The sequence below is a fragment of the Triturus cristatus genome, chromosome 1_2 (assembly GCF_964204655.1).
Source record: "Triturus cristatus chromosome 1_2, aTriCri1.1, whole genome shotgun sequence".
NCBI classification, from domain to species: domain Eukaryota; kingdom Metazoa; phylum Chordata; class Amphibia; order Caudata; family Salamandridae; genus Triturus; species Triturus cristatus.
This window is the reverse complement of record NC_140580.1, coordinates 340,546,464-340,569,783: the sequence shown is the minus strand read 5'-3', so window position 1 is coordinate 340,569,783 and position 23,320 is coordinate 340,546,464. Positions and strand designations below refer to the sequence as shown.

The window sequence follows — 23,320 nt, the reverse complement described above, 5'->3', positions numbered from 1 at the left end:
TGCCTTTTATTATAGAATTTTGTTTATGAAATGAAATGAAATGAAACGTAAATTTATAAAGCGCGAATTGCTGCCCTGAGGCGTCCAAGCGCTACCTGAAGAGTGTAGTCATTTGTCAGAGGCGGTCAGCAGAGGGTTAGTTATGGACATTAAAAAGAAAGGTCTTTAGTTGTCTACGAAAAGAGAGCAGGTTAGGGTTAGACCCGAGTTGAAGGGGGAGGAGGTTCCACAATTTGGCGGCGTTATAGGAGAACATCCTGCCACCAGCTCTCGCTCTCCTGATTCTGGGAACTGTTGCTAAAAAGGCATAGCCAGAGCGAAGGTGTTTCCTAGGGTGGTGCTGTGTGATTAGTTCACGGCTGATTGCCGGTCCTTTGTGCCAGAAGGCTTGATGGGAAATACACATTGCCTTAAAGGTAATTCTTTGCCGAACCGGCAGCCAGTGCAGGCTCCTCAGCCCAGGTTTGGCTGATAGTCTCGGTGGCAGCTGGAGCAATGTACGAGCAGCGCAGTTTTGGACAATCTGCAACTTGCGCAGTGTGTAGTCGGGAGCACCGAGATACAGGGCGTTGTTAAAGTCCAGTCGAGACTGGATCAGGCCTTGAACAGCAACATGCTTGGCCTCCATAGGTAGAAGTGGAAGCACTTTTCTCAGCATCCTGAAGAGGCCAAAACAAGTTGCAGAAAGCCTGATGGCCTGGGTGTCAAGGGTTAAGGCATTGTCCAGCCATACCCCCAAGCTTTTTATGTTGTCCTTGGGTACAGGCGGGGTGCCTAGGCATGGTGGCCAGAGTGGGTCAAAAAGCGTTTGAACAGCGGGGCCCATGAGCATCAGCTCAGTTTTATCCCCATTAAGCTTAAGGGAGGATCTCGTCATCCAGCCTTTTACTTCCTCCAAACATTGCCTTAGTCCCAATTGTGCAGATCGGCCGTCCGCCTGTGCCAGGGATCCCACCAGCTGAGTGTCGTCCGCATATGAAATGATCTTAATGCCAAACGGACGAACAACCTCGGCCAGTGGTCTCATATAGATGTTAAATAGCGCAAGGCTTAACGAGGAGCCATGCGGAACCCCACAGCTCAGGGGTTTGCTAGAGGAGGAGACTGTATTTCCCTCAAAGATCTGAAAGGACCTGTTGCTCAGAAAGGATTTGAGCCAGAGTATTGCCCTGCCTGAGATTCCAACCTCAGAAATGCGACACAGCAGCACGTCGTGACTAACCGTGTCGAATGCTGCACTCAAATCGAGGAGGACCACTGCCACTGATCCGCCTCGATCCTAGATCCTTCTGGTTTCCTCGGTGACAGCTAGTAGGGCAGTCACCGTCCCATATCTAGGTCGAAAACCCGTTTGGGTGGCATCCAGCAGCTGGTTATTCTCCAGAAAGTCCATCAGGTGTATATTGATGTGCTTCTCTAGAATTTTGCTCACCCAGGGGAGCAGGGAAATGGGGCGGTAGTTGCTAAAGTCGCCAGGATCAAGGTTCGGTTTCTTCAGTAGTGCACGCACCATAGCCTGCTTCCAGGGGAGTGGAACTATACCGGAGGTAATGGAGGCATTGAGGAGGTTCAGGATGGTGGGGAGGACAACCCGACTTACCGAGATCATTGCCTCTGGTGGGGCAGGATCACATGGTGACCCTGATTTTACTTGCCGCGCTAGAGATTCCAGAGAGTCTTGTTCTAGCAAGGGAAAGTGTTCCAAGGTAACCGTGGGTTGAGGGGAGGGCTCCACCGGACTTGGCCATGTATGATCAGCGGATTGAAAATCCATGGCAGGGAAAGAGGAGTAAATTTGGAGGACTTTTTGATTGAAAAATTCTGCCAGGTCGTTACAGCGAACTAGCGTTTTACATGGAACCATAGAGGGTGGCGGAGGTTTTGTGAGGCTCTTTACTATCTGACAGATTTCTTTAGGTTTAGATTTTGCCAGCATGATTAGTGTAGAAAAGTGGGTTGCTTGGGCAGTTTTTACCTCATTTTTGTAGGCTCTAATCGCCTCTCTATATAGGATTTTATCGTCCAAGGAGAAATCTAGGCGCCACCGTCTTTCTAGTTTCCTGCAGTGCCGTTTTTTTCCCCTGAGTTCCTTAGAAAACCAGGGGGAAGTTTTTTGTGGACGCTTCGTAGTGATTTTACGGAGGGGGAGTGTGGCCTCCAGAGAGTTCGAGATCCACTCTTCATAGTCCTGATTAGCAGCGCCGGGATCCGCGTTAGGGGGAGGACGGGAGGTAATAAGACTGTTGGACCAAGACTCCACTGGGAGTCTAGCCCAGTTTCTCACGTTCTTTACAATGGGGGTTAAGTGAGGTGGCTTGCGAATAGACCATGTAAGGGGGACAAGAGAATGGTCAGTCCACGGAAGACAAATAGGTGGCCCAGCCTTAAGTTCGGTGCAATTGCTGAACACTGGGTCCAAAAGATGGCCCCTTGATGTGGGTGGCTGAATCGACCAGCTGCTCCAATTGTAAAGCCGCTAAATCGTTCGCTAGCTCAATGGCGGTATGGTCACAGGCGGCATCAAAATGGAGATTAAAATCGCCTAGCAGTGTTTAGTTGGAAAAAGTTGTAACCGATTCGGCCAAGGTCGATGGAAGAGTCTTGTGAAACTGCTTTGGGGGGCCCGGGCCCGGTGCTCGATATATCAGGGTGCCTGAGAAACAGTTATTGGGGGAGAATTCAATGCTGAATGTGAGGCTTTCGCAGTCAGGGATCGAATCAGAAGTGCAACGACAAAGGAGCTGTTCTTTATATATTATTGCCAAGCCACCTCCTCTCCCAACAGCCCGGTCCTTCCGCATAATTTGGAAGCCCGGGGGCAGGGCTGATACAATATCAGGATCGGAGTCTGGCATCAGCCAGGTTTCTGTTAGGAAGACCACATCTGGCCTACGCTCCTCCAACATGAGAGCGACTTCCGTCCTGTGTTTGGGTAGGGACCTGCAATTTAGAAGTAGTATGTTGTAGTCCTGCTTATTGTCATATGGCTGGGTAGTGTTGAGCTTATGTTTGCACGAAGGGCAGACCACAGGCAAGTCCAGCGCCTGAAATGAGTGCAGACAGTCTATTTCCACAGTAGTCCTCATACTAAGTAGGGACTCCGAGCAGTAATACCTTATATGCCGGGGCGAAGATACAGGGGTTGTGGCCTCCAGTCCCGAACGGTCGCGGACGGGCGAAGACGGGCTCGCCTTCGGCGCACTGGCGGCGCGCCCGCTGCGCACTTGCGCTGGCATGCGTTTTATGTCCCCGGGCTTACAGCGACCAGAGCGCTGTCCACGCCCCCCACCCAAGATGTCTGCCAAGTACCGTCTGCAAAGTCCTCCTACACCGCACGTGGGAGCGATGTGGATCAGGACGCCAGCGATGGCAGTGAATTACTGGTGAGGTGAGTCTGAATGGAGCAAGCGTGAGGAACACAAATTAAAAACAGGCGAAGTGATACAAATTGCTAAAGTTTAAAAACAATACCTCCCGGCTTCCGCCTCAGGAGTACATCAGGTGCTGCGCGCTCGTGCTGGCATGCGTTTTATGTCCCCGGGCTTACAGCGACTAGAGCGCTGTCCACGCCCCCCACCCAAGATGTCTGCCAAGTACCGTCTGCAAAGTCATCCTACACCGCACGTGGGAGCGATGTGGATCCGGACACCAGCGGTGGCAGTGAATTACTGGTGAGGTGAGTCTGAATGGAGCAAGCGTGAGGAACACAAATTAAAAATCAGGCGACGTGATACAAATTGCTAAAGTTTAAAAACAATACCTCCCGGCTTCCGCCTCAGGAGTACATCAGGTGCTGCGCGCTCGCGCTGGCATGCGTTTTATGTCCCCGGGCTTACAGCGACTAGAGCGCTGTCCACGCCCCCCACCCAAGATGTCTGCCAAGTACCGTCTGCAAAGTCCTCCTACACCGCACGTGGGAGCGATGTGGATCCAGATGCCAGCGGTGGCAGTGAATTACTGGTGAGGTGAGTCTGAATGGAGCAAGCGTGAGGAACACAAATGAAAAATCAGGCGAAGTGATACAAATTGCTAAAGTTTAAAAGCAATACCTCCCGGCTTCTGCCTCAGGAGTACATCAGGTCAAAGGGCCTGTTCTTTTCACGTTATTTTTGTTTTTCACAATCGGTATGCAACACTGTGTTAATCTGCTCCAATTTGGGCCATACTCTTGCACTGTCACGTACCTATGATCACTTATGATGTACAATGTTTACTTTTTGTTTTTTGGAATGTATCTGTGCCACTTTTTTAGGTCTCGCTGAGTCAGCGTATGCGCCGTCTGCGAGACATTTAGTGTGTGGGTTTACAAAGTGCTGCCACAGGCTTTTGGTGGCCTAAAGCTTGCGTGCACGCACGCAGCCGCCATAGGTCTGCCTCTCTGTTTTGCTCGCGCAAACTCCCTCCCCCTCCCTCATCACAGAGCGCGTCTTTTCACTTTTTATTACTCATCGCTGTGTTAATCTATCAATTCATAGGGAGTACTTCCTCGAACTACAAAACATTTTAACTGAAAATCAACAGTTCTAGGACTTCAGGAAACACATAGTTAAAAAAAAAAAACACACGCACACACACACTGTTGTGCAGCTCTTCAAAGAAAAGGGCGGCAGCTGAGGTCAGCGGTGAATCTCCTGTCCAAACAAGGCCTGCGTAGAGGAAAGAGCTGGGTGTGCATTAGGCGGTCAGTGAGTCAGGCCGAGGGCACGCCAGCACACCACCGTCAGCAACCCTGTGCGGCTGGCCTGGAGGCCGTGCAAGCTGCAGTGACCCCCAGCAGGCCGCGCAGACATGGGGCTGGAGCTGTAGACTGGACATCGAGCTCTTTCGCAAAGCTTCTTCATAAGCACGTTTGGGAGGTGCATTCACCCCCTCGGCTGCCTCATTCGTACTGGAGTCTCTGACCTCTGGGGCAGGGGCTCAGCCCCCCGGGGCGATCCTGGTGTGGTTTAACCCAGGCCCTGCGGTCTGCACGGTTCACCGCACACACGTGTTCATCTACTGAGGTATTTCATGTGTCACTGGGGCTCTCGGGGCTAAGGTCACAGTACACGGTGAGAGGAGAGTTGTTCAACTGTATACACATTGGCCTTCAAAACGTTGTACCCAATTCTAAAACACAGGGCAATTCGGTGATGCATGTATATTTGCACAATCTAGTAATATATATATTTAGTACTATACATAGAATAACAATTCCATCTTTAATTAGCTTTAAACTTCAAGCAAAAATCTGGTACTGCAAACACTGGGTTACATCCTTTTTCGAATTTTAATACCTCCGTTTCTTAAATGGAAGTCACATAGTCAATCGTTATAAGAAAAGAGATTTTCATGCACCAAGGATACAAGCATTGGCAGTAATAGACATTTTAAATTAGATATTCAATGTCTTCTTTGTGAGATAAACTTAAAGTGGGTCTATTTAGAGTTGCTTTCACGGAAATGGGCCCCTGATGGATCTATTTCATCCAAGAGGGTATATTGCTCTCTTGAGTTATCCAATTTAATGAGGTTTATCCCCAATTCATTAGATTATTGAAGGCTCGTTACAACATAGAAATGACATCACTAGTGTTTTCTTTCTTGGTCAGTTTATTTGAAAAGCTCAAAATGATGACCGAGAAGATATCTTTAGTTCACATCTTATTGCCCTTCTCACAATACCAGAAAACAAGTTTAACACCGTCTTCAACCCATTACTTTCTTTAGGCTCCCAGAAGACTCTTGGATCAGCACACAATCGTTCTGATCCATTAGGAGCCAAAGATGGAACCATACCTGTATAGGAATTATGCAGCAGAATCAAAGAGTGGTATCATGCGTCTAACTTTCAGATAATAAAGTAGTTTGTTCCCTCTCTAAATTCGGTGACAGTTGTAACACCAGGTACTTGTGTGCATTTGCTTCCTCCACATTCTTATCTCCCAGATGCCACATATCATTTAATTGCCTTTTCCTAAAGACTAATATTTAGGTTTTTTTTCACAGTCTGCATGAGCTATCCGATGATTCACTTTACAATAGGAGAAAGGGGCTCATGCTTACTTTGAGACCCTTACGGGCGAGTAGCCATGCATTACAAGCCCTCGACGGATTGTCTTTGTAATCCCATGCAGTATCATCAAGTAGTACTAGGCTACCTAAATACAATAGAAAGGGATGGTGTACTTCTACCCTCCCCATCGTTGGGAAGAATTAATTTGCCTTAAGATTGTCGGAAGATCTGCCAAGTATAAGCTAAAGAGGCCATGAGCCAACACATACCCTTGGCCGAGACCATTTATAATATCAATTTGTGTAGAAAGTCCTCCAGTAAAATCTTTCCTCACATGGTCCCCAATTGATAGTAAACATGGATATTCCAAGGACTTAATTTTTTTCAAATGGACCCAGAGACTACCCAATCTAATGCTGTTCGCAAGTCAACAAAACAGCAACAAAATCTTTCATTTTGTTGCAGTGACTTCTGGCCAAGACAGCAAAAACAATGATCAACTGTTGCATGGTTTTCCCGTAACCCACCTCACTCGATTGGAAGAAAGTCCTCATTCGCTCTTACAAACTGCATAAAATTAATTTTCCTAACACTTCACAGAAAACATTTATCAGACTAATAAATCTAATATTAGGCTATGCTACTGTTACCTTCTTATTGATTGGCTTCACTACTGTGACACCTTGGACTGGTGCCTGAATGTAGGCAAGTCTGTGGCAGCAGCTAACAGGCTTAAAGGGCTCCAGCAGGTGTTTCAGACTTGTGTTAGGCCTTCAATGGATATCTCTGAATTCCCCGTTGTGAAAACAAAGGTGTGTTCAATGGCAGTGTTGTCCTCAAAGCTGGCGCGGAGCTCCAGCATATACATCCACTCCTTGGCAGCTGGGAGCTGCCCATGGTTAATTAAGCGTTGGTGCATCTCTCTATTTTTCCAAGCAACCGGTCTGTGGCTGTGTCACTGAAAAGTTTCTGGGAAGGGTAGCACTTATTTGTCTCCAAGAATGCACCGTGGTGGGTAATGATCATGTGCCACTAGAGATGTACAACCACTAGATGCTCACTCTGGTGGGAAAACTGGATTCACCTCAGGCAAGGAAATAATTAGAGGATAAGTAGGGGTGGGTTAGGGAAGGACCTGTCCTTTCTCTGTGGGCACAGCCAACCTCCAACTTGCTACTACTGTTAAAACAACCATTGGCATAGCCAATAGGTCTCGCCTTTGGGACCTTAGAAGTGTTTAGCCATGCAACAGTTGATGTTGTTGCACCAAGAATATTGTGCTGCATAACTAAACACTTATAAGGTCCCAAAGGCGAGACCTATTGGCTATACCAATGCTTGTTTTAACAGTAGTAGCAAGTTGGAGGTTGTCTGTGCCCACATGGTCGCTAGTACTGTTTCTATATGATTGTACTAGCTAGTTCGAATCTGAAATAAAAACGTTAAAAAGAATATTGCCAAAATAAAAAAAGGGCGTTGGTTGTACTGTTGTATGACGATAGTACTCTTCAGAATGGATAACAAGGATTACAGAACACATGCATAGTTATAACGTTATGGTCATACATTTTTGTGACAGTAAAAAAAAAAAAAAGTAAAAACTGATACTCTTTCTGGCATTGAAGATCCCTAAAACATGTTTATGGATCCTAGCTAGGTACCTAGCGTGTACCTAGACTTGTACACATTAAGCAACATACGCATTCACTGAAGAAAAATGGCCCAAGTGTGGACAAGAAAACCCACAAAAGTTTGAATATACTACAGAATAGTAGACATTACACTTCCAGTAAGGACTCCCATAACTTTCCTTAAAAATGCATTTACTTTACCCCAGTCACTCCCTAAAACCTCCCACCGAGCTGCTGGCCCTCTCTATCTGATGCCCTCAAAGCTGGCATTCTGGGACACAGCCTCTGCCTTTTGTCCTACCACCACAGCCCAAATAGCAGCATCGATAGCTAAGAATCTTTCAAAATAGAAGCACGTTCTCACATCACTGTTCCCTTTTAGAGACCGTATCACTAAGAAATGTGCTCACCTCAAAATAGGGAATTCTGAACTTAAATGGGGAATTGTGCCAGGTTAGTGATAAGCCTACAGCAAACACCTAGAATGTTTATACCTACGATTTAACGGATGATGCACTACAAACCTCCCCGTAAGCAGCCACAATTTCTAGGTATTTTGTTAAATACTAGGTATACGTGGCATGTTCCATGCAAATTGTAGGTAGCTACATTCTGTTTGCAGAGAAGTACAATAAAAGTACATTAAAAAGCTTTCTGGCTGCCATACAAAGAAAGTTCATTAACTGCCGCTGCAGCATCGGGGCAAAAGGAGAAATGTAACTACAGTTCCCTGGACAGCGAAAACCTAAACAAACTTGAGGTTACACATACACACTCACTGTCCCTTAGAGTCACTCACACATTTTTGATAGGCTTTATTTCGATACATAAAATATCTTAAAAGCAGTTCAACAGTTAAGAAAAACAGCAGAAAAAGGAAAACACTTTTCCAACAAGACAATAAAAACAATGCTTAATAAATACAATTAGTACAGTTAAGATCAGAATGAAATTGATACGGAAAGCCTTTTTGCACGAATCAACCAGGACCACTTTAAAAATTTAGACACAGCACAAACCACCAAAGTGGATGTGTCGGACAATAAAATACGTAGGGCCACTGTGTGATTGCGAGTTCCCAACTGTCTACAAAGTGGTCTAAGCCAGTACCTCCTGGGAGAGCAATAATCAGGGCATTCAAAAAGAATATGTGCCACAGTCTAGACCCGCGTGGAGCAGAGGGAACAAAAGGGGGAGGGCTGGGGGGCCAATTTCCATCGGGATATCAAATCACCTACAGGTAGGATCCCTACTCTGAATTTAAAATATAAGGCCCTATCAAAAGGAATAGAAATCATATCGAGATATGGTTCGTAAGCTACCACGTCTTTAATCCTCAAAACGGCTACAGTTGACTTGCATTGGCGTGGATCAACAGTAAGTTTAAACGAAACCCAGTCCCAATACAATTTCTTTAGAGTGGCTTTGGGAGGGGCAGATAGAGTAGCCCAAGCTTCACCTAAGCCCAATTCCCCCAAAAGATGTTTAACGACCCTCAACCATTTAATCTTACACCAGCCCCCCATAGACATCACCTCGGACAGTTCTCCGCATAGGAGGCTAGTTCAGGGACCCTCCACAAGCGGGCCCACAAGAGCAAGGGTCGTAGTCGAGCTTGATCCGCAATTGATCTACAGCCTAAGTCCAGCAAAACTGGAACTGTGGGTGTACTCGAAGGGAGAGCCATCAGATCTTTCAAACATTTGCTCTCCGATTTTGCAAGCACGTCAAGATTGCCTATGCCCCACAACTCTGCCCCATACAAGGCAGCACTAACCCCTCTAGCTTTATAAATCTCCACAACTGGGGCAATAAATTGTTTTGTGGAAGTACGATGTTCCTTGAGCAAGGCACCACCCACCCTTTTGTGATTAAGAAGCATCTTGTTGATGTGCGGATTCCAACACATAGAGTCGCTAAGGCGGATTCCCAGGTAATCAAACTCTGATACCCTCTCCAGGTAGGCAGAGTTCAACACGGGAAGGCGCCCCAGTTTCCCAGGGGGATTCATGATCAAATATTTGGTCTTATCGACATTGATCACCAATCCCCTAAGGGAACAAAACTCCTGAAAGCGATTAAGAAGTTTTTGGAGGCCCTGGGGGGTCTTTGCAATAAGGAGGGTATCATCTGCAAAAAGCAGTGTAGGGATCCGAGTGCCCGCCAGGGACGGTGCATCAGCAGGTTCTTGAAGCAAATGCTCATGCACCCCATTCACATAAAGAGAGAATAGGGTGGGAGCTAACACACATCCCTGGCGGACACCCCTACTTACAGGAATTCTATCAGTTTTCTCCCCATTCTTACCCCACCGGACCTGTGCATAATTGTCTGTATGTAGTTTTATCAGGAGTGATAGGATATAGGAGGGCAACCCCAAACCCTGCAAGACCCTCCACAGTTCCTCTCTAGGTACCAGGTCAAAGGCAGTCTTGAGGGCAATGAAGGCCAAATAAAGACTGCCCTTGCCCAGCACCACCACCTTCCAATACAGGAGCGCCAGTCTAAAGACTTGCTCGATAGTCCCGGTTCCAGAGCGAAAACCAGCCTGGAAATCAGATAAAATCTTATTGTCATCCACCCATTGGAGGATTCTCCCCAGAATCACCTTCCCTACCACCTTTTGGGATGAATCAATAAGGCTTATGGGCCTATAGTTGGCAGGGTTGTCCCGACAACCCTTCTTGAATATCGGGACAACCTCCGCCCCTTTCCAGGATTCCGGTACAGATGCTCCCCCCATAATTGCATTCAATAGGGTAGAAACCAACTTCCCCCATTGCTTAGGATTAGCACGTAACAAGTCACCGGGTATCCCATCAGGCCCAGCAGCTTTTAGGGGGACCAGGGACTTGATTACGAGCTCCACTTCTCTGTCGGTAAAGAGATACGCCTCAGTGTCCACTGCCTCAACCATCAGAGTGAAGGAGTGGTTAAGGACCCCCTCAACAGGTGTATAAAGGGACAAAAAGTGGCTAAACCAATTCTGAGCTGGGATATTACATGTCAGCAAAGTGTCAACAGGCCTATCCCTAGATCTTACCAAACTCCAAAATCCCCTAGCATTCCTTTCCATGCTTGCAGCCAAGAGGTCCGCCCAGAACTTCTCCTCCCCCTCTTTTTTTGCTGCCTTTAAAGTCTGGGAGTAGTCTTTCCTTGCAAGCCTGATAGCTACCTGGGATTTATATTTAACAGCCCCAACCAGCGCTTTTTTCTTAACTCTGCATTTTTTTGTAAACCAACCCTGCGATTTCGGCAGCACCTTCCTGTTAGCACGGGAAGCCATGCTAGGGAGAATAAATAAGTCACTCAATGCCCTAGTTAAGTCGCAGAAGGTTAGCGTAATCTCCTCGGGCGATCGGATCAGCGACTCCGACTTGCAGTGCTGCGGCCAGGAGTGCCCCTATATCCGCCACTTTCTCTTCGGACATAATAAGCTTTGCCCACTTCAGCCGTCTACCACAATTAGATGGGAGAACTTCGTGGGAAATAGGTGCTATATGGGACGATAATCCCCCCTTGACAGTTAACCACTGGCAAAAGAGAGAGAGAGTGAGAGGAGATTATGATCACTCTCAATGGTAGGTATGATCTCCATATCCTTCAAGATGCTCCATAGACTTGCGTCAAGAAGAATGTAATCTATACTAGACGTATGATTATAAGTATGGGCACCCACTAGGTCAGATTTGGACCTCCCATTAACAGCCCTAAGATCAAATTCCATGTTAAGTGAGTTGATCTGTACCGCCACTTGGGACCACCTCTTAATGGGAGGTAGCGCTAGGGCAGGAATACCCCTCCTGGAGTCCTCCTCACCACTTCCCAATATATCGTCCAGGCCCAAGGGCTCAAACGTGCAATTCAGATCTCCTGCCACCCAAATGCGAGATTTATTGGGGCGCTGCCTAAGCAGATCTTCTAGTAAGGGTATTGTGGCCGATAGTATACCACCCTTCGTACCTCTGGCATAGACGTTAAAAATTTCCAGGAGGAGGCCGCCCCGTGTGCCCTTTATAGTAATATTGAGGAGGTCGGGAGAATTGGTAGGATGCTGAACCACCTGACAATCAAGAGCAACATCAACCCAAATGAGGAGACCGCCCGAAGGGCGTCCCTTGCCTGAGACTGGGGGGACAGCAGGAACAAAATAAGTCGAATAACCTACCTTGTGGCAGGGTTCCCTGCACCATGTTTCCTGGAAAATGCTAATGGAGTAGCCCTCCACAAGCCCATTCCAGTCCGGAAGTCCCAGCTTCCTTGAAAGACCCGCGACGTTCCAGCAAAGAATCTTAATATCTGGATCCGCCACAACCGACTCCCTACAGTTAAAGTCCTGTGGTAAATTAGTGGCTTTATCCAACTGAGAGGGAAAAGAAACATTGCTTTTATTCGGCACGTTAGGCACAGGAGCAACACCTGGGCAATGATCCCTACAGACCACCCCATGGCACGTGTCGGTTCAATATCCCGACGGCCCCCCATAATACCCGGGCCAAAACGCCGGTTGAAATAAATGAGGGAAAGCAGGATTCACGGGATAGATAGGATCGTTGCTCCAACCCCCACCAGAATGTGCACCATTGTAATTTGCTGCGGACCTAGGGTAAAAATAGGTTAAGTCTACTACACCAATGTTTGCCCCCCCAATTGCGTACTCTGGATTGCATATAGTTTGGGCAACCCTAATGTCTTTAAAGTTTACCACCACACAATCTCCTTCTAGGTGCTTACGGCCATAACCTACCCACCCTACCCTTCTCACTCCTAGGATCAACCCATCTAAACCTCTAGGAAGAGGTCTATTAGACTTTAACCAGTACATGGTTTTATTTTTTAAAGCCTGATAGGATTCATATTGATCTTCCTTCAAAGTGGGTACGTTGGTAAGTATGGCAACATACGGGTGGCATTCTGGGGGCAAATTTACCGGTGGAAAAGTAGGAGACGCTTTTGGGAGAGATTCCTCTGGCTGGGTTTCTCTGGGGGGATTAATGCAAATTCTGGACGAGTAAGCTTGATCAAGACCAATGCCCTTAGCAATCCCATTCGAGGTTTCCTTATATTTAGAAGGTCCCTTCCTACCCGGCAACTCAGCCTGGATAGGCTTCTGTACCGGGACATTAAGAGGCTTCGGCACTCACACATACAAACTACCCAAACCCACTACCCACACACCTCTCCCTCCACTCTATCCCAAGCAATGGTAGCTCAATCCTCCCTGAAGAGGGGGTGTTTCCAGAAATATTTTCCATACTCTCTGGATTGTGGCACTGTAAACACTGAGATTAAGCAACAGCTATTCCTGTGAGTAGGTATCTAAATGTTTCCTTGCAATGTCCTTCTTGTACTTAGTAACTTGGCAACATGATGGTTTCCCGTAGACATTACCACTTTGTCTACTAATGAACGGAGGGTTCTACCACGTTTTTTTTTTTAAACTTCTGCACCAGGTCCCTCGCTCCAGTGATAGGGTCTGTGGTCCTGCCACACATACGGGGCTTTAGAGTGCAAAGGCCATGCAGGGCTGCACATGCAGAGCCCCACCCAAGCTAACTCAGTCTCGGAAACCAGCTCTCGCACTCAACTGTCTGCAAGCTGCTTGAAGGTGCCACTGAAACCTAGTTATAAAATGTGAAGTTCACTCTTCCACTGTCATTCTGGAACTCATTACCCCAACAGCTCTTGCATTACCCATTCTTCCATGAAGAGATATATAGTTAGCTTCCATCTTGGTCATCAAAAGCAAAGGACGGATGGAAGAACACATACGCACCATATTCCATAAACAGTATATCCAATAGATGAATGAGGTCCTCACTCTTTGAAAGTAAATAACAAAGGCTTCTTTTACCCGAGAAGGCAGCTGATTATTAACAAAGGCTCCTTTCTTTCCCTATAATAAAATATTTAGGAGCATCGAAGGCCAGTTACCAGTTGGGCTTAATACAAGAATGACTGGGTCTGTGTCATCCACAATTTCTGGTGCTCCGACTAGGGTTGAGACTGCACCAGGCTCACCACAAACGTTTCCTACTTAATGTTGGACGGAATAGTTAACATCCCACTGCTTATACCCATAGTCTCGTTTCCTAAACATTTAATAACATAATTTTTTCTAATTTTGACCCAAATCAAATTGGAAATGAGCGGTGCCATACAGTGGCGTTCCTAGAATGTGGCATTTTGGGTGGGCTCCCTTCAGTTACCAAACTCCTTTCCTCTGATATCTCGCAAACAGTGCACAGTTTAGCAGAGACACGAGGACTGAGAGAAATGATGAGAGAGATCTGGACGGATTTTCGATTTTGTATTTATTCGCCAGAAGAATAAGATTCTTGTCTAAAGTGCCGGCTTAATTTAGAAATATAACTGCAAAACTTAAAATAACTGAGATTCTGACACTCACGTTTCTAACGAATATCTGTTTGGAGAGAGATTTTTTTTTTCTTTTTCATGTTTGGATGGGTAGGAACTGAATGAAGAGCACAGACAAATAAAACAAGAAAAGAAAAATAGCATGGTCTGAACTATAAATTTAAAGTACACAATTTAAGCTCATCGAGAGTATTCAGCGGCATGCGCTGATACTTGCATGAAATGCTGATCTGTCTCCTCCTTGCTTTGAAATTTCTTTATGAAGATAGCAGCATGTGAGAATAGGCTATGTAGCTTAAGGTTCATGCTAAGTGTGTACTGTTGAATTTACTGACCGTGTACTAACTACTGTTTTTGAATTTGCTAATCTTGAAGGGCAAGAGTAGAGTTATAGTAATGTTCACCATTCTTGGCCAAAAATCTAGAATTATTTATTTTTCACAATTCTAGCATTGCATGTACTTTCTGGATCATTCATGTCTGTGGATGAGATGATTGTCCAATGAGCTTGATCAAATGGTAAAGATTTTAGCATTTGAATGAGATAAGCAAACTGCAATCTCTAGATATTCTCTCTGGATAAGGCTTCCAACAGATAGTTGGTTATTGTTGTCACGCTGTCCCACTTTCAAATGCCTGCCCCTACAAAATGCCCATTCACTCCAGATCTAGGCCTGATATTTTTTCAATCTATAACTTCTGTTTTCATACCACCAGGTCAGTACACAATTTTTTGCTTCAAGTACTAGTGTTTTATTACTTTTAACTCATCTATAGATTCTTTAGATTGTTCCCTAAGGCTGCCCCTATTTATAGCATGCCTGTGAGTTGTTCACTGGTTGCTCTTGGATGGAACCTAAGCAGCATTTTCTCTGGAATCAGGGCTGGTGGTCTCTTTACCAAAGCGGTCTGTATCCAACACATGCCTGTGAGTTGCTCAACTGTTATTATTGGGTTTTTTATAACGCGCGCAGCTACTCCTGGGAGTGTCCCGGCGCGAGCCTATGAGGTGCTAGTTGAGAAGAGATGAAAACAGAAAAATTTTGAGCCGTTTCTTAAATTTCCCCAGCTCCTAATACTGCATAAAGAAAAGGGCAAGGAATTCCAGGCTATGGCTGCCCTAACGGCAAGAGATCTGCCCCCCATTCTTTGAAAACGCACACGAGGAACCTGTGCAAGCAGCTGAGATGACGATCTCAAATGTCTGGCAGGCGTGTAGAAAGCAAAGCGCTTCCTGAGATATGCAGGTCCTCCAGCATACAAAGCACGGTGTGCTATGACCAGGGCCTTAAACTTAACGCGTTTCATAACAGGTAGCCAGTGAAGCATACGCAGATGTTACTTGACGCTTTTTCTGATGGGAATGATGAGCACCAGCCTAGCTGCTGCATTCTGGACCACCTGCAGTTTTTAAAGAGTGTAGTCAGGAAGGCCCCGATACAACCCATTGGCATAGTCTACTCGAGAAAGGATCAGTGCCCGAGTCACTGTTTCCTTCACTGTCCTTGGTAACAGTGGAAGGAATTTCTTGAGGGACATTAATATCCCAAAGCAACTCCCGGCCAATTTTTTAATCTGGGTCAAGAAGGACAACTGCTCGTCGAACCAGATGCCCAGATTTTTTTACTGGTAGTCCAGACGAGGATGGCATAGGATATTCAGACAGCCAGAGAGATTCCCTGAACCGGGGGGAAACTTTCCATAAACAAGGATTTCTGACTTATCCTCATTACATTTGAGTTGGATGGCACAGAGCCATTGGAAAACAGCTATCAGACGCTCTTTCGTCTTCAAAGTAGAAAACTCCGATTTACCCTAGGTGAACAGAAGTTGGGAATCATTGGCGTAAGCAACAATCTTGGCACCCTGCTCTTCCACTAATTGGACCAGGGGAGTGACATAGATATTAAAGAGCAGGGGGCTCAAAGAGGACCCCTGCGGCACTCCAGTGGTCACAGATTGGGGTGGATACGAGAGAGGCAGGAGCCAGACCTGTTGCGAACGCCCTTCAAGGAAGGATTACAGCAACCTCCAGGCCAGCCCTGAGATACCCATGTCCGCTAGCCGAGTTAGAAGCAGTGCATGGGGAACGGTATCAAATGCCGCTGACAGATCCAGCCTTATGAGGGCTGCACTTCCACTTGAGTCCAAAGAGTCTTGAATAGCTTCGGAGACTTCGACTAAGGCAGACTCAGTACTGTAGGAAGCTCTAAAACAAGATTGCGCTGGATGGAGTAGGCTGGCCCCCTCCACAAAATCAGTGAGCTGCTGCTATTAGGGGGACCATATAGATTATCTGCCATGACTGCCTGTGTCCTGTGCATACCGGGGTCTTCGACCGTGGGTTCCTCAGCGGCCCTTCGCACAGGTATAGCCATAAGCATAACGCTTTCTGCATTCCATTCCTCTAATCTTTTCCCCTTGTTACATGCTTAAGCACAGCAAACCTTGTCAGGATAATAGCCCACCATGGTCAGTCATGCAGGACATCAATATGCTTGCCACCTTGTAATAAAAGACTTTTCCAGATAAACACAACCCAATAGTGTAGAATGCTACTCATGTGCCAATGCATTTTGGCACCTTTACATGTTATGAAGCGCTAACTAAATGCTTGTACAATATAATGCTGATACTATATTATGACAACTGCATTGACTCTTAATATTTATATTGCGCGTTAAGCTAGCATTGGAGATTAGTGGTACAGCAAGAATAATCACAAATAAATTATCAGCAGGAGCTGCCGGGAGCTAGAGGCAATGTTGTCATGCGACACCACAAGTGAGATATCTTGATTTCACAATGTAAACCTCAAAGAATACACTTGTTCATTCATATACCATTTAATACTACCTGGAGTCATGAAAGATTACCTGATGGTTATAGGATGGGGCTCAATTAACCCGTGAAGTTTAGATAAAAAAATAAAATACACTGTGGTCAGGTCATACTTCTGGCTTCCCAACAGGCATGTGCACGTATGGTGTTATGACTACAATTTATTTTACAATCTAAAGTAGAGAATAGAAGTCCAGATAGCAAAAGTTCGGAAGTACCTTTTTTTCTAAACAGAAACAAGGATGGGTTCACAGAACAGAGAACCTTTTTTGTACACTGGGTGGAAAGAAGTTGACCCCCTACCAGGGTCACATGCCTACACCTGAGAAAGCTCCTTAACAAAACGTGTCTGTGGACATAGACTGGGTAAAGCCAGTTTCTCAGACTGCAAACTAGAGGAATAACGGGAAAATTATTCAAGGTTTTTTACTGCACCTCTCAAATTTCCACTTAAAAGGACATTGTGCGCCTCTATCTGTAGTGTTTTATCCAATATTGCTTTTCAATATTTCTAAAATTACAGTATTTATCTAGTCCAAGAGTAACTCATCGTATACCGATTGTGTTTTTCCAAAGATTGTAAACAAGAGATGGGCTCTTTCAGCAGGTTACATTCGCTACAAACTCAGGCTGCGTTTCCTTCCGACTTGAAAATATCCAATCTGGCACAAACTCATGTTTACACCCGAGTCAGTAGCAAATTGCTCAGACCAGGGATTTTGAAACGCCCATTTCAGCCAAGTGAAATCTGACACAGAACGGCTAAGCATATACAGCAAATGCACGATTTGCAAACCTCGGAATGGAGAAATACGTATAGTATTCATGTCTTATTCCCCATTCTCAATTGCAGAAAGCAGAACAAGCTGCAAAGTGCTCCCCGTTAAATACTAAGCCCCGTACAATCTGATTTTACGGTTGCATAATTTGCACCCGAGACGTGCAGTTTGCGGCTGCCTTGGAATGTGAACATCAGCACTTCTCGTTTTTCCGAGATTGCTAAACGAGAATAACCCATGCAGTCTACAGACAGATGGGAGACACCTTCAACAACCCCATCAATGCCCAATGCAGTAAGTATGTTGTGTACTAGCAATTGTGCCCCAAACAGTCTTCAGCTCTTACCCAATTTTAAATCCAACCTTGGCGTGCAAAATACACGATTCTGCACTCAATAATTAATGTCACCGCTAAATCAGGTACATGGTTCACAAACTGTTGCATCTTACCTGGAGCTCCTCGAAGGCTTCGTCAATGTTGGTCACCTGGTGCTGCTCATGGAGGGACGGCTCGTCACAGAAGAAGCAGACCACGGCCCGATCAGTCAGGCAGAAGAGCTTAACCTTTTCGTGGTCCTTACACGGAAAGGAGCTCCTTTGAGCATTTAGGATGGCATCAAGAGGGAAGGCAGCGTACCGCTCGACAATGTTTGAAAGCTTCAGGCTGGGTGAGAGAGTGGGTTCAGCAAACGTCCTGCGGCACTCGGGGCAATCCCGGGCGACTTGGTGCTCCTGCCGACTCCAGTGCTCCGTGATGCACTTACGGCAGAAGTAGTGCTCGCAGCCGAAGCTTACAGGGTCCTGGTAGATGCTCAGGCAAATGGAGCAAAGCAGTTCATCCTTTAAGCAACACGCCATCATCGAGGCGAAAGTTTGACCCCGATTAAGACGCTAACCGCAGCTAGCAAAAAATACCTGGTCCCTAAACAGCTTCCTTCGCATAAATATTAAATAAAACTATCAACTAGGTCTTTTTGTGCAAACTGGGAAAATTAAATCCCTGCTATTCACATCGCAATGAACATCCGGTCTATGTCTAAGGCCTCTCTGATCACCAATAGGGTTGTGTCTTTAGGTTTCCAGCTTGACTTAACACATAGAAGTCACATTCACATACTATAATTTCTTACTAGAAAATTAATGTCTGTCACAGTTCATGAATAATTGGTTCTGGAGGTCTACGTTAGCTCAAAAATGGCCTGCTCCCACAAAGCAATGTTCTTGCTAGGCTGCAGCAGCTCAAAAGAAAGTATGTTACTAATAACCCTTTTCATGAGAAAATAAAACTGCAACATACTTGGAAAATATCTTAAGCTCGATTTGATGACACAAGTCTTGCATGCGCAAAAAGAGAATCATCTTTATGGTGGATTGATTCAACCCTTCCTTCATTTCTACTCTGTAAACATCACAGATCTAGTTATATTACGTTGCCTAGCAATTTAACGTACGTGCGAGTGCTAGTCGCTAGTGATGCCCATGCCAGTGACAGCTGCTAACGGAATCGCAGGGAAGCATGCTGATAAAATGGATGGAAAACAAAACACCACCTGTGGGAACATGACAATTGGCGAAACTACCACGATAGCAAACACTAAGCTCTTACAGTTTTAGCTGGCCCGACAGCCTTATCTACCCACTGGTTGTTGGTTAAACTGGTGTCAAATAGGGGCAACCTCCGAAGGCTTCCTCACTGCCACTTAAACCACAGCTCAGCCATCACTGCCACATCATCTCTAATCGCAGCTCCCTCTAATGCACCCCTTGCTTTTACAAATCCCAAGCACTCCTCGATCCTTCACAACCATCGAGAACTACTCACTGACACTTAGCTCCAGTGTACCCCTGCTTAACACATGGCATCCCAACAATTTTTGAGACCATCTGTCCGCTACTTATAAGGATCGTCCGCGAATTCAGCCGTAAATCCGTAATTCATCTTTTAGCGGATGATATTAGTCTGTAATTTCAGTACTTCCGGGTCGAATGGCATCCAATTCCAAGACACAATAGATTCTAGGAGTAGAGGGACTGCTAGTGTGCAAAATAACCTAGGATTGGAGCACTGACTACATCTCAGCCAATCCTAGCGCGCTGCACAGACTTCCGAAAAAGCTATTGGTTGTGGCGCCCGCACGTGCCTCTCATGTGTGTAAACTCTGTCCCCAGCACCAGCAGCCTGCCTCACGGTGCTTTAGTTGGGAGTTTGGAAGGTTGGAAGGGGTTCGCTTGACTGGCGGCGTACTGTCGCTCATTCACGGACAGAGGAATAAACTTGAGCCGGGCTGCAGAAGTTGGTCTCGCTAGAGACGTTTTAAGGCGTAGGCAAAGTGGATGTGCCCCAGCGTCTCAGCTTTTTAGTGGCCCCCTTATACCGCCACCTCTGTTTTGCAAAGCGTTCCCAGATGACCTGGAATACTTTTTAAACAGATTGTTTTAAACACAGTTTTTCTTCGAGTTCATTTTAGTGTGTGTGATGTGTAGTTTTTTTTTCAATACATCCATTAAAAAGTTTCTTTTAGATCAAAACAGGACCTCATAACGAGAAATGGGTGGGGGTTACAAAGATAATCTGCAATAATATAAGTGAGCTGCTGCTGTATATTACAATATTGAAAATTGGTCACTATTGAGTATTACATGTAAATACATTTAGAATATGAACCAGTGTGCCTGTGCACTTTCAGTGACATGGCCAAAGGGCACGAAAGAACTGAAATTAGCTCATGAATCTGAAGTTGTTCCGAACAGGGCCCCCCAAATTATATTTGGCCCAGGACCTAGAGACGCTTAAGATGTCCCGGGGTCTCGCCCAGGCGGGTCTTCCTGCTTCCATGCCCAATTTAGAATGGGAAGGAGGCAGCTGGCAGTTTGGAACAGAGCTGACCCCCAGTGGCGTAATGGATTTGCAGTACTAAAATCAGACCTGGCTCTAGTTTCTTGCTCTAGGGTGGCCATAAACAAGGATGGGTGGGTCACAAAGATGAACGGGCAGTAGTACATAGCATTTCTAAGAGCTGATATTTTAGGTATTGACATCTGTAATTTGGCATTTTAACACCATAATCACCAACCAACGAGGTACATATTTCAAATTCCCTATTGCACTTCCGGATTTGTGGAAGGGGAGGGACGCAGCATTCAGAAGGGCTGCAGCATACTCCTGGTTGTAACGGTCTAGTTCCAGGTATATCCGCGGGCCCGGAAGGACCCACACACAGTGTATCACTCTCTGGCCAGGCGTGGCCAGAGAGCATAAATAAAGGGGCCGGGATCGCTCGTGACCATCCGGCCCATACTAGTATCTGAGCGTGTGCTGTCTTGATTGATCTCGCCTGTACTGCGTACTAATGTAATCAAACTTATGAGCGTCGCTTACCAGGGCCGCGACACTGGTTATGTGAAGCTGCAAAAACATCCAGACCTGCCAACTCGAAAATTTGCAGTTTGAGGAGGGGTACGTAGCTTGGGGTGGGGGGCAGTGGCGTTTCACCGAGGGAGTGCTGCGGGACAGTGCGGCGGGGCGGAGGAGGAGCAGCGTGGGGGGTGTAGTGGAGTAAGGGTGACCAGACTCTCAAAATAAAAAAAGGGGAGAGTTCGTAGACATAGAAATAGGACTACAGTTTGCAGTAATGGTTGACATAAAAGTAGGACTATTTGACAGCTGTCATAGACATGGAAAAGGGACTAAAATAACAGCCGCCTCCAAAGACACGGATGAAGAATTACAGACAAATCATATGTGTGACACAGACTTAGCCGAGAGAGACGTCGAGGTTTCAGTGACCGTCACCCGGGTGACCCGCTAATTGCACGGGGTGATATCCTAACTTTCTGACACTCATAGCTCCCTGTGGATTGAAAAGTATGACTCACTGCACAGCCTGGACAACACGGCCCGGAGACGCGGATTGAGCAGCAAACCCGAATTGCCAGGGCACGCAGTGGCTCGCGGCCTGAGCCTGCCAGTGCCTGCAGCCGGGCCAGCCTTGGCAGAATGTATTACAGCACAAGTAAGTTTAAGTTTTAAGCTTGGGTGCCAATGACAGCGCGCGATCAGGCAGCTGCAGCGCCTGCGGTGTTACTCAGAACGGTGAAATGTTTTGCAAGACTGGCGCCGCGTGAAATGTGTTTTATATTGTTGGGGCCTCTCTGACCTAGATTTCCTGTTGGGCTAGGTCACTCACATGACGTCAGAGAGTGGCCCGAGTCCTGATGTTCTCCTGACTTCAGTTTGCTGGGAAGGAGGGGGGCACCGCAAAGGATGGCAATCTTTATGTTGATTTTTCTGCTGGCCCATCCAACAACAGTAGCCACCAGAGTGTTGTTAGCAGGGCCTCACACATCCTGTTTGGGCTGGGTCCCACCTTGGAGAGCGGCCCTGGACTCTCTGCGCAGCATCATTAATTACCAGGGAGGAACCAGAGGGTCCAGTATAAGTGAGCAAAGGCTGAAGGTGCAAGCCTCAAAAAACAAACAACCACAAAAAAATAAAAAACAGCTCCTGACTTAGTGTGCAGAGAGAGCCTTGATTTAATATGTTGCAAGGGAGTTTCCTGATACTTGTACGATTCTAAGTATATTTACTTACACATGAGTATAAATGAAAGTTGTTTAACCATTATTTCTTACACTTTGCAGCAGCTCACGTAGAGTTTCTAGTTGCTCAAATGGGTGTCATATCTGATATTTATAAGTCTCCCTCGTTTTAATATCTTGATTTTGCTCGCAGGAAAGTGCCACTCATAGTCAATTAAAATGTCACTCAAAATTACTCTGAAATTATGAAAATGTCACACATAGAAATTTGAAACCTTGGCAGCTATGCATGTAACATTAAACCTACAACAAGTCAGGACTATTCGCTTTGTCAGTTGTTCTTAGCTGCATAAGATAAATAAGCAACAAACTTGGGCTTCCTTGTACATAACATTGAAAATCCTTCCGTTCTGGGATGATGAGACAGTGAAAGAATTATAAGAGGTCTCTTTAAAGGCAGTGAAGGGTGGAATTGCTGCAGCAGTAAGATTGTTTTTTCATCCTGAGTGCAAAAATGGACATCCCAATAGAGACCCGTCTCAGCACCTGTGCTAAGTAAGCAGAGAAATGTCCCAGTTTTTAAATAGTGTTTCAGTGCGAGACACTATTTAAAAAACGGGAAATTTCTCCGATTAACCCGGGCACTGCACAAAAACGGGGATATTTCTGTAATTAGGAGCAAAGTGTCGGGACACGGGGACACTGCTCCGAAAACAGGAACCGTCCAGGGAAAACCGTGACGTCTGGTCACCCTAAGTGGAGTACTACAAACGACGGACAGGAGTAAGGTAAGTAATTAAATAAATAAGACAATTTACCTTGCGTGCACTGCATCGCCACTATGTCTACCGCAGTACACATTTGATGATGGTAAATCATGATCGATGAGTCATGATCTCTTTAAAGTGCTTAATGTTTTAATTTTGTTAACGTGATCGTTCCCTCAGAATACATGTGCTGTCAGTCTCATGGCACAGTATTGTAAATACAGACAATGGAAAGTAAAATAAAAGAGTAAAATAGGGGGAGAGCTATTTAGTGCCAAAGGATATGAAACTACTAGAGCGTAAGTTAATAGGCTCTGTATATACTGTCCCCAAATAGGTACAGGGTGTACAGAGTCCACAGTCCTCAGAGGTTTGGCAGAGGCTAAAGTT

The 23,320-nt window shown here is 45.9% G+C and overlaps 1 protein-coding gene across 1 annotated transcript in view; it reads right to left on the bottom strand.

Annotated features, from left to right (window-relative positions):
- TRIM62 (tripartite motif containing 62) overlaps window positions 1-19,622 on the bottom strand; it is a 134,350-nt gene extending 114,728 nt beyond the window's left edge. The window contains exon 1 of the mRNA XM_085604009.1: window positions 18,075-19,622. Within this exon, the coding sequence (XP_085460135.1) occupies window positions 18,075-18,485 (411 nt within the window). The 5' untranslated portion in view covers window positions 18,486-19,622. The remainder of the gene's footprint in view (window positions 1-18,074) is intronic.
- Between the last annotated feature and the right edge of the window lie 3,698 nt (window positions 19,623-23,320).